This window comes from Hylobates moloch, unplaced genomic scaffold (genome assembly GCF_009828535.3).
Source record: "Hylobates moloch isolate HMO894 unplaced genomic scaffold, HMol_V3 SCAFFOLD_14, whole genome shotgun sequence".
In the NCBI taxonomy this organism is placed as follows: domain Eukaryota; kingdom Metazoa; phylum Chordata; class Mammalia; order Primates; family Hylobatidae; genus Hylobates; species Hylobates moloch.
The window spans coordinates 11,274,998-11,289,957 of record NW_026652289.1 but is presented as its reverse complement, the minus strand read 5'-3'; the positions used below and the strand labels follow the sequence as shown (position 1 = coordinate 11,289,957).

General features: G+C 43.3%; 1 protein-coding gene across 2 annotated transcripts in view; it reads right to left on the bottom strand.

Moving 5' to 3' along the window:
- Positions 1–3,861: 3,861 nt before the first annotated feature.
- The window catches only part of RUNX1 (RUNX family transcription factor 1), a 1,082,664-nt gene continuing 1,071,565 nt past the window's right edge, over positions 3,862–14,960 (bottom strand). For both annotated transcript variants that reach the window (XM_058427503.1, XM_058427502.1), the window contains 2 exons: positions 11,466–11,627; positions 3,862–4,714 (listed from right to left, as the gene is read on the bottom strand). In XM_058427503.1, coding sequence (XP_058283486.1) covers positions 4,239–4,714; positions 11,466–11,627 — 638 coding nt within the window. In that variant the 3' untranslated portion in view covers positions 3,862–4,238. The remainder of the gene's footprint in view (positions 4,715–11,465; positions 11,628–14,960) is intronic.

The window sequence follows — 14,960 nt, the reverse complement described above, 5'->3', positions numbered from 1 at the left end:
AAGAAACTGTGGTACAAAGAGAAGAAGGCTCTGGTGGCTCCTGAACAGCAGCAGTCCAGCTGCCCTGCACAGGCTGGGCACGATGAATGCTCCCAGGAGAGGGGAGGCGGCCCACCAGACTGTGTACCGTGGACTGTGGACAGTGCAGTGCCTACTCTCCTGTGCTATCTAGAAACACCTTGGAGAGAGGGTTCTGGGATATTCTCTCATGTCGTCTGGCTGAAGACACCAGCTTGACAGTTCCCCTTTAGGAAGCGTTCGATATGTTTGTACCAGGAAGAAAGAAACCCACGCACGAATTTTCAGGATGTTTTGTGACCAAACCCAATAACTGCCACACGAATTGCCCTAGGTGGGGGCTGGTTTAAATAGGACCACATTTCCCGTTGCTTTTTCAGTAGATGTGTTATACCGTCATTTCAATTTGAAAGTTTATTTTTTTCATTGATTTTTATACATCCAGAATAACACAAATAACCAACAGTTCTTTTTCTTTTTTTGCACATTCATTTCCCCTAGAACAAAAAAAGTGAACTTAAAAAAAATTGGAACCATGCTATTAGCTGTTTACAAAAGTGAATAAGAAGTAGTTCATTTTAAAGTCTAAAATAAACAAAGTAGAAAGAAGCATTGTTTTTCCCTACAGTATTTAGCAAACCTAAGAAAAAGTCCTTAGAAACACACACAAAAAAATTGAAAAAAAGTTATAGGCATTAACAATATTTTATAATGAAGCTTAAAATCTATTTACATACATAAATACAATTAACTTTGTTGATGCAACTCTTCTGGAAGGAAAAAAAGAGCCAAACGATCAGCCTCAATACTGACCTGGCTAAAAACAAAATTCCCAACAAACACACAAAAATCCCAGAACAAATGTATACGCTAGGGTAAACAAAAAGGCATTTTGTTCAGATGTAAAATATGTTTTGTGAGATTATTGTCAAACAAATTTTCATGTATAAAAGACCTAAACATGTCATTCCCCCCAAAAATAAAAACCAACAAAAATAAAAATCACCAGGACGGAATGTCCCAAGGAAACAGGTATTTCAAGGCAGAAATCTGCAATCCTAAATTGCAGGACATTTGAGTGGAACCATTCATTTCCTTTCTAATCAGAGCATTTCTGTTTATCTGCACAGAAACTCGAGGCAGCAGAAAGCCTGTCTATTTATTCACTGATTGTGATTTGCCCAGGAAAGTTTTTGTTGCTGCGTTTGGACAGCAAGCAGATCCGATATGGTTGGCAATAGCTCTGTTCTGCTGGAAGAACCCCATGAACAGGAGAAAGGCCGACTCACCATGTTCCTTTATGTGAAGGGGGAAGAACTGGACCTTCTTGTGTTCTGAAATTTGGTACTGGGTGGGGGTATGTGCTATCTCCTTAAGAGAACATAGGAAAACGAGGAGGGAGAAAGTGGGGTTTGGAAGATAGAGGAAGAGAGAAAAAGAGGGAGATATCAGGGGGAAGAGAGGGAGGGAAATGTATTTTCAGATAGTGAGAAAAACAGAAAGAACTGAAATATGTGTCCATGTTGAAATCATAAATAGGGACATGAGTAAGCAGTAGAAATGGCTTATTCAATACTTCTCCCGGACCAGACACATGCGGTTATTCCAAGATTGGCTTAAGGGTCTCATTGATACCTTAACTTTCCTGAGGGCAATGAATAAAAAGATACCTTAATCTACCTGAAGTCAATGAATGTAATTTTTCTCACACACACACACACACACACACACAAATGCGTTGCGTGAGACCTATCTCCAAAACAACTATGGTTTGATTTTTTTTTGAAACAATTAAATACTATATATGCTGGTAAGAGTCTGTGAAACTCTAAATGACCAATCCAGTGAGCCTACAATAGTGACAAGCCCTCTCCACACATGGCTTTGAGAGTAAAGGTTCAATGTGAAAGATTATCTAATCAGAGCATGAGGCTGGTTTTGAATTGGAATATCTTCAGGTAACAGAATTAAACTGAAAAACATCATTTTTTCCTTCACTTTTCTCCAGCATTTTTGCAGGTCAGACATGGCAACATGTGCTGAAAAGAACATTTACGTTCAATTTGGGGGAAATGGGCTAATGGTCCTTTTCAGAAATTAAATTTTTACATTTGCTGATATTTTATGGTAATTTAGCTGCAAAAATGTAATATGGAATAATATACGAAACTGAGTTGTGGAGGGAATCCTGTCGGAAATGAAAGTGTATATTCTGAGTTTGTCTGAGATCTGCTATAGCTCTTCTCTAGATAAGAACGACCTGACAACATAAGCTGCTTTACTCTTTAACTCTTACCAAAGTGCTACTGCATGTGTGTAAAACAAATAATCAATATATATATAAGAAAACTCAAAAACAAGTTGTTTTAAATAAGTCCAGCTGTTTTTGCTGCCTGCAGCCAAAGATTTGTCTAATTTGAATGCTTAAATTTATAAAATAAAAATCAAACACTGTTCTGAAGTCCTTCTTTCAAATACTCTTCAGAGTTGACCTGAAATCGTTTCAACGAATTTTAAGAGGTACGTTAAATAACCACCAGATCATTTGGAGCACACATGTGTCAAAATCAGCAGTTAGTATTTATGAGTTGTACAACAACTGCATTCTGACCAAATCCTCCGATAAAAATAGTGCCATAAAATTTACAGTGACATTGGATATCTTTGAATTGTAGCCACGGACAGTAGTGACATGAATCTTTCCTGTCACACTGGTGCACAGGTAAAAACCCACATGCCCCATAGGGTAGCGTCTCAGCCTGGTGAAAGCAACACAAAGATGTTATTGAGTGAGCAGCACAGGACAGGCGGTCTTGCACAGGTGGGACCATGTTTTCCCACTTGTCTCCACTGAGGCACACAGAGGCAAACTGACTCCTTGAGGCCTGCTTCTGGTGGGCCCCTAAATTGCTATAATCGTAGCCCCTAAATTCATTGATTTGGTTCCTATGTAAATGTGGCTCCCCCACACAGTTTACTTTGGCTGTGTTCTGTTACACAGCATCTGTGAAATTATCAGATGACCTTGGGGTGAGCAAATCCCTAGGCAGAAATCAAATCCTCTCCAAAGATGTAATTATTGGCACCTGCCTCAACCCTCTGGAACTAGATTGACCTTCTCTGTTTTAAGGAGGAAGTTAGATATGAGACCCTTGTTGAGCCTGGCAGAAAATTCCATACTTCTGATCCTTGGAGTGACCCTCAGTGTCTAAAAATCCTATGAAAAACATTGCTGCGTGAGCTACTCACTTGTTTGATTAACATGAAAGGGAGTTTAATGTAAACAATACTTCTGGATAACCAAGTGATCACATTACTCATCCTTTTTTTCTAGCCTTCTTCAATGTGATACATTTAACTTTGGCTACTATCAAGAACAAAAAAAAATGTAGTACTTGATATTTTTCTTAATATAAGTACATTTAAATAATTAAAAATTATCAACACATAAATGTCTGAACATCAAGATACATAAATATCTGGGGATTCCTTATGGGAATACAGTAGTTAAAAATGACCCAAAGCTGTAGCTGTTTCTCAAAAAAAACAAAAAAAAAACTACCCAAAAGTCCAAAAGAAAAGTTAAATAAAACTTACAGAAAAGGGAATCATATTTCTTTCCATGGTCAAAGCAAGAAAGAAGCAAGCTCAATTTATATATATTTATATAAACGTATATAAAAATAAAAACCACCCAAATGCAAATACGCATTTTGCAACTGATAAGGTGCGGAAAAATTAAAAATAAGAATTAGATGCCAAACAGGGCGAGTTGCATCCCTCCTCTCCCCCCACCCCAACCAAAATTCCACACTCTTTGGAATAAACAACTTGGTTAAAAAGTCAAGGGTATAAAATCTTTCCTTTTATTCACAGCATTGCTAAATCAGAAGCATTCACAGTTTCCCTCCGGGAATCTTCCTGTTTGCTTTCCAGCGCGTCCCCTGGGTGCTGGGGCTGGTGGACACCCTCGAGGTGCGTCTCCGACACCTCCGCGAGGGCCGCGGCGCCAGCAGACGGCGGCGGCGTGGGCTTCTGGGCGCAGGAGGCTGCGCGGGCCTGACCTACAGCGAGATCCTGGCCGTCGGGCGCCCTCGGCCCCAGGACGGTGGCCGGGCCCAGGGCCCGGGATCCCGGCGGACTTGTCGGGAACAGGAGGCCGGGGCGCCCAGAGGAGGAGGCGGCGCCCCGCGGGGCCCAGCCGGGCCGGGCCTGGCGCCTCAGTAGGGCCTCCACACGGCCTCCTCCAGGCGCGCGGCGGGAGCCATGTTGGTGGGGGAGTTGCTGTGGCTGCCCTCGGCCTCCACCACGTCGCTCTGGTTCGGAAGGCTGGGGTTGAGCAGCGCGGAGCCGGTGGAGGCGTTGGTGCAGGGCGGCAGAATGCGCGGCGGCGAGCGCTCGCCACCCACCATGGAGAACTGGTAGGAGCCGGCCGAGGCGCCGTAGTACAGGTGGTAGGAGGGCGAGCTGGCTTGGAACGGGCCGCCCTGCGCTTGCGACGAGCCGGGGTAGGGCGGCGGCAGGTAGGTGTGGTAGCGCGTGGCCGAGCCCATGGCCGACATGCCGATGCCGATGCCCGAGGTGACCGGCGTGGGGGAGTAGGTGAAGGCGCCTGGGTAGTGCATGCGGGGGTCGGAGATGGAGGGCAGCGCGGGGAACTGGCGTGGGTCGCTGAAGGCCGTCAGGTCAGGTGCCGCTGCAGGGCGGGCAAGAGAACGGAGCAGAAGTGAGTAGGGGGTTGCGGAGGCCACAGCTCTTCCCTCTGTCCCGGAGGGCTACCCAGGATGATACCGCCTAGGAGGATGGGAAGCCACCCAGGACGCTACTGTCGGGGAGGATGGGGATCACCCGAGATGCTACTCCCAAGAGGACGAGGATCACCCAGGATGCTATACCCAGGGGGACAGGGACCACCCAGGATGCCACCTCCTGAGATGACGAGGATCACCCAGCATGTCACCTCCCAAGAGGATGGGGACTACCCAGGATGCTATGCCCAGGAGGTCGGGGACCACTCAGGATGCTGCCTCCTGAGAGGACAGGGACCACCCAGGATGCTACCATCTGGGAGGAAGGTGACCACCCAGGATGACACCACCCGGGAGGACAGGGACCACCCAGGATGCCACCTCTGAGAAGAGGGGGACCACCCAGGATGCTATGCCTGGGAGGACGGAGACCACCCAGGATGCTACTGTCCAGAGAGATGGGTTTCTATCAGAATTTACACCACCCAGGAAGATTGGAACCACACAGGATTGCTACCACCTGGGAGGATGGGGGACACTGAGGATGCTGCTGCCCAGGGAGAGGGTTTCTACCCAGAATCTGCCACCCAAAAAGATGAGATCACCCAGGATGCTATGCCCAGGACGGGGATCAGGAGGATGCTACTGCCCAGGAGGATGGTATAATATACAGTAATATAATACAGTAATATAGAATATCATGTAATATGACATGATATATGAAATGATGTAGTATAGCATAATATGTATAGTATAGATATAATATGCAATAGTATATACTATAATATGTATAACGTATATAAAATGTTGATATAATCCCAGGGTTGGCAAACTGCAGGCTGCCAGCCAAATCTGGCATTTTTGCATGTCCCAGGAAGAACGCGTTTTACTTTTTTTAAATGGTTGAAAAAAAATCCAAAAAAGAATACTTCCTGGCCTGTTAAAATGACAGGAAATTCAAACTTCAGTGTCCATCCATACTTCGGAACACATCCTCACTCATTCTTTCATGTACTGCCTGTGGCTGCTTTAGAGCCACTACTGTAAAGTCAAGTGGTCAGTATAGAGACTGCAGGAGCCACAGAGCAAATATTTATTTATTTTTTTGGAGACAAAGTCTCACTCTGTCACCAAGGCTGGAGTGCAGTGGTGTGATCTCGGCTCACTGCACCCACCACCTCCTGGACTCAAGCAATTCTACTGCCTCAGCCTCCCCAGTAGCTGGGATTACAGGCGCCCGCCACCAGGCCTGGCCAATTTTTGTATTTTTAGTAGAGATGAGATTTCACCACGTTGGCTAGGCAGGTCTCGAACTCCTGACCTCAAGTGATCCACCTGCCTCAGCCTCCCAAAGTGCTGGGATTACAGGCATGAACCACCGTGCCCAGCCCTAAAATATTTATTCTCTGGCCCCTTACAGAAAAAAGTTTGCTGACCCTCTATTTGATCAATATATTAATATACCAATAATAATATAAATCTAATCTGTGATATTAATATAGCAAATGATGACACTATATAATGCAAAGGATGCACAAATATGTTACTACTAACACAATATGTTATACATAATATATATCCTAACAATATTAATATATAATAATACATTACACATAGTATTTAGGTTGAATGATAGAAAATTGCCATTTTTATAGGCCTTCGACAGTTGAAAAATTGATAATTTCCTAGTATTTAAGCGAATGCATGGCTCAGTAGCAACTGTTGAGCGAATGTCAGGGAATATCATTACCACTTGTCCTCTCCATATCTACCTTCATACTAGTTCCACAATTTTAGAAACAGTACGGCCTTGAGTTCACCTGGTATTCTCTATTACGCACTTCACTGGTTTGTTAACTCAAGTAGATATAGGACCTTGATTTATCTACTCTGTTTTTTGCACATGTGGAAATTTTACCAGAAATTGTAAAGCTTTGTCTCTAAAGCTCACTTTGTTACGACTGTGCATTATTTTGTTAGGATTATGCATTTACAGTTTCACCAACTGGATTTAGGGCTGTCCTGTGGTTCACTGGCGCTCTCTGCATTTTTCTTACCTACAGGCCGCCCTTGGGAACTACAGAGGATTTGTATACTAGGCAGGGTTCCCTATGTCTGTAGATCAGTTTCTCAACTGTTGACACTGTTGACATTTTGGGCCAGATCACGATTTGTTGGGGTGGAGGGGGGCTGTCTTGTTCATTGTAGGATGTTTGGCAGCATCTCTGCTTTACCCATTAGATGTTAGTAGCATCGCCCTTCCCTCTTGTGACAACTCAGAATGTCTCCAGACATTGCCAGATATCCTGTGGGTGGGGTGACGGAAGCAAAGTCACCCCAGCTGAGAACCACCACTGCAGATGTAGGAGGGCACCCTGGAGAAGTTCAGGTTCCTCAGAATTATTCATTAAATGACCAGGCTAGGACTCTCCCCTTTATATCAGCAAATCCACAGACAGCAACAAACAGTAGAAACATGAATTCATTGTTTTAAAACGTGAAGTTCTCAGATCAACACACAAAATAACTCTTAAGCTCAGATGGCCTGTGTCCTTTTGAGTTCAGGCTGATAGAGAAAGTTGACGGAGCCAAAGGCTTGCTCTGAAAGGAAAGCTACCAAGGTGGATTAATCTGTTTTTGGAAGGCATCGGCAGTTGATCAACTTCCTTATATTTCAAGCCTATTATTCCAGCAGGGAGAGCTAGTGTGTTTTCTCTCTCTCTCTTGCTCTCTCGTCTCTTCCACACCCCATCCTCCCTCCCTCTAATGGTCTTTTATTGCTCTAACACATTTTTAAAAATGAACTCCTCTGTACCTTTGGGGTGAATGTGATGAGGGGCTACACTCCTCATCAGAGGTAATTAAAGTTTATAGAAACAGCCCGAGTCTGTAGCAGATCCCTTCACTAATGAGGAAACCAGGAGTCTGACTTTCAAACAAACACTCCTGTTAATCTTTTCAAAGCCAGGCAGACATGTGGGCAGGGAAAAAGTTGTAAACGGACAGTGGCTCTGAGGCTGCCCTTCCTTGGCCACACTCTAGTCATTCTCGAGCCAGGCCACACCTCATTCCACAGGGTTCATCCCTGCCCGCTCATTGGGGCCATCTGTGAGCAAGCCCTGTGTCACTTGTTTTTGCTGACATGGAGAGCTGTGACATGTTTGAGAGTTAACAGGAAGCTTTACTCCATTTTTCCATTTAGATTTCTAGAGTCTACGGAGAAGCTGGGACAGGAGGAAAAGCATTAGGCAAATACAGTCAGTTTGTTGTCATCTGATGCAATACTCTGGACACAAATAAATGACTCTGCCCACTATTCCTCTTGCTTCATTTGCCCTGAGACAAAAAGGTGAATCCACTGGAAAATGAATGAAAGTTCACCCTGTTTTACAGCAATGTCTGGACATGCTCTGCCAGTAGGTTCCAACTACTACATGGTAATGTGGTGATGGTACCAAGTTACTGGAATCCGGAGTGAGTCCGTGATTTGTCATGGACATAAGTACTGGAATGAAGTTACAGTCTCAGCTGTTGGGGGAACATAATTCTTTCACTTGTGAGCAGAACATCCAAAAGAAAGAGCTGAAATGCTGCCTATGATCCTTCTTCTATGTACACATGAGCAACGTCATACTACAAAAGACCATCCATTTGGTCAAACTATCTTTTTTACACACATTTTAATAATAAAATACCTTAGGCCCTCTAGATATGCTCAGATTCAAATGCTATATTCAAATGTTGGTTTTCATCTTTGTGTCTTGTCTCAGATCCCTTATTCAGACCCATCAGTCTGCGCAATTCACCCATCCAGCCATAGCTCTTCTGTCCTTTTGGTTGGCCTGGTGTCCCCTGATTCCGCAGCAGTGTAGGGGGAGTTGGGATCCCCTGATATTCACAGGGAGTTTTTAAGAGTAGGAAATCTGGGGCTTAAGAGGTCCAGGTATTTTGGTTGGAAGTGTTTTCCCATTGATGGGGCGAAATATTTGCCATGACAGCTCAAGTCTTCGCTCTCCAGCTTGACATGGATGAAAGCAGCCTCGCTAAAGGGCCCCTCCTACTGCCCCCAGAGGATTAAACAACCTGAGCAGGTAATGGCTGCCTTAAAAGGAGCTTTTGCATGACTCAGATTAATGCATGCTGTCTGTCGCCCAGGTTGGCAGCTAAACATTAATTTTTTTTTTGAAAAAGAAAAAAAAGAAAAGTCAACCTCTAGATGACAACTCTTTTCAGACAAGGTGTGGAGTCTGTCTGCAAAGGATAGAGAGAGAGACAGACAGAGTCCAAGTCCCCAGCGCAGAAGGAAGCCCAGGTGGGGCTGGGGCCGGGAAGAGGGGCAGAGTACAAAGCTGTCGGGCTGGATTAAAAGGCAAAGCAGCCACAGACCAGTGTCAGGTTCTCAAAGCTGTCGGCCAGGCAGCCACTTTCCTTTTATGTATTCCACCCCCCTCCTGCCTCCAGGTTTATGACAACACTTTTCAGGCCTGTGCTCCAGGCTTGATTTCTCAGAGGGAGTTCTGCCAAATTGAAGAGCAGTCTCCCATACTGTTCTATGCCACTGTGAAAGCTCATCTGGAATTCTGTCCTCCCTCCAAAAAAGAATCATTCTTGGGTTCTGAAATGGGGCATGGTTTTTATCTACTTCACACTCCCATGCCATAAAATGTTCTCTCTTACTCCTTGGGTGATTGAAGTCCAGGATATTCACAAATGTAACTGTGATATGGGACTTTGGAGTGCACATGTTACTCATTCCTTTTATTTAAAAAGTCACCCTTCCATCTGAACACCAGTCAGCTGGAGGAGTTGGCCCCTAGGGTTCTTGGACTATAAGGTGCTGATCTTGGGTGATGACCAAGTCAAAAGACTTATGTAATAAATTCCAAAGGATAGACCCATAGCAGGAACACTCGAAGGAGAACAGGCATTATTTCAGGTGAAGACCATAGCCGGTGGGCAGAGGGGTGCCCTGAGAAGAATCAGTAAAAGCTGACGAGTGCCTTTGTTCTTGAGGAATAAGCTTCTAGAAACCACAAGCTAAACAAGATGCCATGATACCTGTGCTACTCTCAATGCCTTAGAGCAGAATGTACCATGAAAATATTGGCCTTAATGGCCAAAAGTAACGTGAAAACCGAGCACTTAAGTTGGTTTTCCTATTTTACTGTAGCACCCAACAATACTGGAAGGCAGTGGTTCTCACCTGGGGGCAGTTTTGCCCCTTGGGACATTTGGCAATGTCTGGAAACATTTTTTATTGTCCTAACTGGGGTGAGGGGGATGCTATTGGCATCTAGAGGCCAAAGATGCTGCTAAATATTCTCCGATGCTCAGGACAGACCCCCCCCAACAAAGAATTATTTGGCCCCAAATGTCAATAGTACTGCCGTTGTGAAGCTCTTAGAAGGCATTCTGTGAAGCTCTAAGGAGCAGCTAAGGCATCTGGTGAAACCTGAAGTAATCACAACTGTCTGGAAAACACAACATTACACAACACTTAAAATGGCAGACATGACTCCACTGCCCCTGTGCCTGCCCCCTAATCTGCTATAATCTGATCCCAAGAGCTGAAAAGCAAGACCTGCCCCCTTCCCCCAACACACATGCAAGTGTGTTTGCAGGCATCGCAACACTGAAGTTCTCTGAAGTATTTTCACAGTTTGGTGCAGCTCCAATTTCAAAGCCCCAAACACTAAGTTTCTTCTTTTGCCTTCAACAAAGGAATTTTTCTCTGTAACTCTGATTTCCCTGCCCACGAGCAAAGGTGAGTGCCAAGCCCAAAGGGCTCATAGGTTAAATGACTAATACTTAATGAGCTCATATTAACAACAATTATGCTAACCATGACACCAGAATTTTTCACTCTGTTCCTCTGGCCTCTGTATGAAGAGCGCTTAGTTGGAATATCTAATTTGGGGTATACAGTCATTTCTCTATATCCATGGGTTCTGCATCTGTTTAACCAACCGTAGATCAAAAATATTATTAAAAAAAAGGATGGTTGTGTCTGTATTAGACATATACAGACTATTCTTCTTGTCATTCCCTAAACAATGCAGTATAACAAGCATTTACATAGCATTTACATTTTATTAGGTATTACGAGTAATCTAGGGATGATTTAAATGTATGGGAGGATATATATATAAGTTATATATAAATATACCATTTTATATGTGGGACTTGAGCATCCATGGGTTTTGGTATCCATGGGGGGTCCTGGAACCAGTCCTCCATGGATACCGAGGACGGGTATCCATTTACTTCCCATTCCACATGTACCCCCATGTGCTGTCCATGTGATCTGTGAAAATTTACCACCACCGCACGGACCAGTCCCATTAGTCCCGAATTCATTTGGAATAATGAGTCCTAAAAGTTGACTACTTTGGCTTTTTATATTGTTCTTAACCCTTCAGTCATTATCCTTTCTTGCCAAATGTGAACAACTTTAGAATGTCTAAGGAACCTACTTCTCTTCTCCAAGCCACTTCTGCCTTCACATCCACAATCTCTGCCTCTTATGTATCCAAGAAAATCAGTGCATGGGCATGGGACTCGGAGTAGAGATAGGTCACCTTGTCTTTAAACCATGTTTTACTCAATTAATAATGTTCTGCCAACTCCTTCGTGCACCTCTAGTCTCCTGGACCTTCCACCCCGGCTCAGCTGCAATGAATGTATTTTCAAGTGGCTTACTTGAGAGTCGACTGGAAAGTTCTGCAGAGAGGGTTGTCATGCCGCTGGCACGTCCAGGTGAAATGGGCGTTGCTGGGTGCACAGAAGGAGAGGCAATGGATCCCAGGTATTGGTAGGACTGATCGTAGGACCACGGTGGGGATGGTTGGATCTGCCTTGTATCTGAAGAGAATCAGAAAGGTCAATTATATGTAAAGTGGGGTGGGATTTAAAAAATGTCTTTTAATAAGACACGAGTGGCCCTTGTTCAAATATGTCACATACATGTATGTGGCCTATGTACCAGGGTTTAATAAGCCTACTCAAGTCCAAGTATCTGCCCCTGTTGGATTATTTTCCCCCAAAAGAGACTGAATTCTTGGAGATTTTCACCTGATAACTATTCCTTCTAAAGGTTTTATTTAATCATGCTAACAATGATGAGAGGAATTGATTACACTTTCAAGGTAGAAGGATTAATGTCCAGACTGTTGAACTGCAGCACTTCAGAACTTCAAGTATCATATGACTGCTGACATGATTTCAGCTTTGCCAGTAATTACAATTATCATCATCAGAAACATTTTATAAACTCAGGGGATCACCTATCTGTGTTCGGTAAGAATGTAGAGTTTTGGGCTTTTTTTTTTTATACCTTTACCTTTGGCAAAAAGTATTCCATGGGCTGGTAAATGTTTTATATTAAGGCGAATTCTCTCCCAAGGATGACAGGAAAGAAGGTCTGGCTGGGAAACCGGCAATGAGGTCTAATGACTAGTTCATAAACCCAGCAGTAGAACTGGCCCTATCAACCCAAGCCTTCTGTTCCTTTTCAGGACTTCAAGTTTGCAACTTTTAAAAGTCAGGGTTTTTAGCAGGTATTTTATAGATTGCCATTATAAGAGGCCTGGGATAGAGAAGAGACAAAAGTCTGACTTTAAAAGATTTAGACAAAATGGATTTGTCAATTTGACTCCAGCGTTCAAAGGAGTCTTAATTTTCAAAAGCATCATACTGTTTGCAGATGAAAAGGAGGAGGAAAACCAACTCTATTCTTAGGCAAATGTGTAAGGAAACTTAAATTGGACACTGTCCCACTAGAAGACAGTTTTACATTTCTTTGGAGTTCAACATTAATTTTCTCTTTATGTCCCACCTTTGTGGACAAAGATAACAGTGAACTACCATAACTCCCAAGGGTCTTCATAGCCAGAGCTTCATGATCCTGCAAGTAGCAGTGTAGGAAGAGCAGATTTCTTTAGGAAAATACTGGGTATAAGTTTTGTGTACGTCAGGACATAAAGAAATGAGCTATTTCTGCTCATTATAAAATATTCAGATCTGCTTCCTCCAGGGGCTTTTCATTTCCAGCAGTTCAAGTTTGCCTTTCTGTTTATCTCTTTGAAGCTGCCACAGTGGATAACAGAATCAGACATTTGGAGACCCAAGTCTTCCTCCCCAGTATTCTCCTGACAGCCTCCCTCCCTCCCTCATACTGACTCATTTCTTTCTTTTTTGTGTGTGAGTGAAAATAACTGATTTTTTAAGTTTAAAAAACCTGGTAGTTGCTGGGCAAATAGTTTAACTTGGAATCTTTGAAATCTAATATTAAAGAAAGGTCTTCATTTTATTCCAAATTTTAGAGGATTTAAAGAGGTGGCAAGGAACAAAAGGAGCTGGTCCATTTTAAACTCAGCAGAAAATAAATGTTCAACCTTGGCTGAGGCTCCTGTGTAATCTTACAGCTAACAGTGTTTCCAATAACTAAAGGCAAACAGAAATAGCAGACTGTTCAATATTCCCATGCTACTGCAAGTATTTTGCTCCAAGTGAAAAAAAACATATACTTATTTTGTATAAGACATGCGTATATACTAGATACACACATTTACTAAGTGAATATATAGTACTCCAATATTTTAATCATTTTAAAAGCAAACAAAAGAGGTTTTAGAATTGTCATAAAGCCCCCTGGGGTGTGAATTGCGGTACAGTAATTCATGCCTTGTTGTGTAGACAGCCTCACACTTCTAACCCCATGTCTAAAGCCACACTAAGCATAAAGTATTATGGCATGATTCATGCTCTGTCATGTTTTACTGTAGTGAAAAAGTTGTGCTAGGCTTTTCTAAACTCATAATTAAACCATGCAAACGTTGCATAATATTTCACAGCCTTTAAAAAATACGCTTTGGTAAAATGATCTTTATGATTAAAGTCCAAGTTCTATGAGTTTTTTTTTTTTTTTTTTTTTTTTAAGACAGGGTTGCAGATTCCACATTTTCTGACTTCACACCATAACTTAGCTTTTCAGGTGTTGGAGGGGAAGATGGCAGTCAACACCCTGAAGCCCACCCAACCCCCACATCAGTTTTCTTTCATGAGACCACAGTGACCTGTGCTTGGGTTCATTGCCAGTGGTGGGCCAGAAGGTGGGGATGGTGAGCCTCTGATGTTGGGGTTTTAGTTGTTTCCTCTTCTACATGTGTTACTAACAGAAAACAAAAACAAAAAAGGCCTGATAATATGGTGCATTCTGGGTTTAATATTCACTACTGTCTTTGGTCTGACAGGGCCAGCATGAACTCATGGGCCACCCGAGCACTGGACTAATAGGCAGGAGAGGTGGGCTCTGGGTCTTTCTGTCTGGTGAGCAACTGGGTGACACTGGATTACTCACTTACACTTTCTTTCTTATTCTCACCTCTGAAGGGAGGTGATCCCGAAATCCTTTCCAATGGTGACAGAGCAGGATTCTAATTCCAATAGGTCCTACACAGTATTTCTTTGCTTGTACATTAAGCAGAGTCAGGGAAGAATCAGATGTGGGGTAAAGAGTGGTGCCTGTGATAATAAATTTGTGTATTCTGGGAAGAGGAAGTAAAGGGGAGTAAGATGGGAGTTATCCAGAAAAGGCCCCAGGCTGAGGAAGAGAACCACCGTAAATTATTCTCCAGAGCACAGGGCTACTTGTTCTTGAAAGAGTTGCCTCTGATAAGTCAATCCATCTAAAAGAACAAAAGCTTATTGAACATTTACAGTGTGCCAGGAATGTGCTGATTTACCTGGTAGGAGAGTGATGAATAAGACCAATATGGTCCCTACCCCACAGGCACTTATAGTCAATGAAGATCCCAGGACCTTGTGATGCTTGGAAAGGCATCTTCCTGTTGCATTAATCATCATATTGGGTGTTGCGTCGTTCATTTATTCATTCATATGTTCATGAAATTACTTTTTCATTCACTCATATTTCCAACACATTTTTGCTTCACTTGGGCCACTGTTTTGGGGACTCACTAGTGAATGGAAGGTTCCTGCCTTCTGGGAGTTACAGCTACTAGGACGCCTAAGGGCTGTATCTGGGCTAACTGCTAGATTAGCTGCCTAATTTGGATTTGCAAACCGCTGTTACCAAGGTAGAAACAAGAACCCTAGTGGTATCTATTACATGCTTATGTTCTGCCTCTGAGAGGAGGGGACTAGGGAAAGCACCGAACTTAAATCACAGACAAG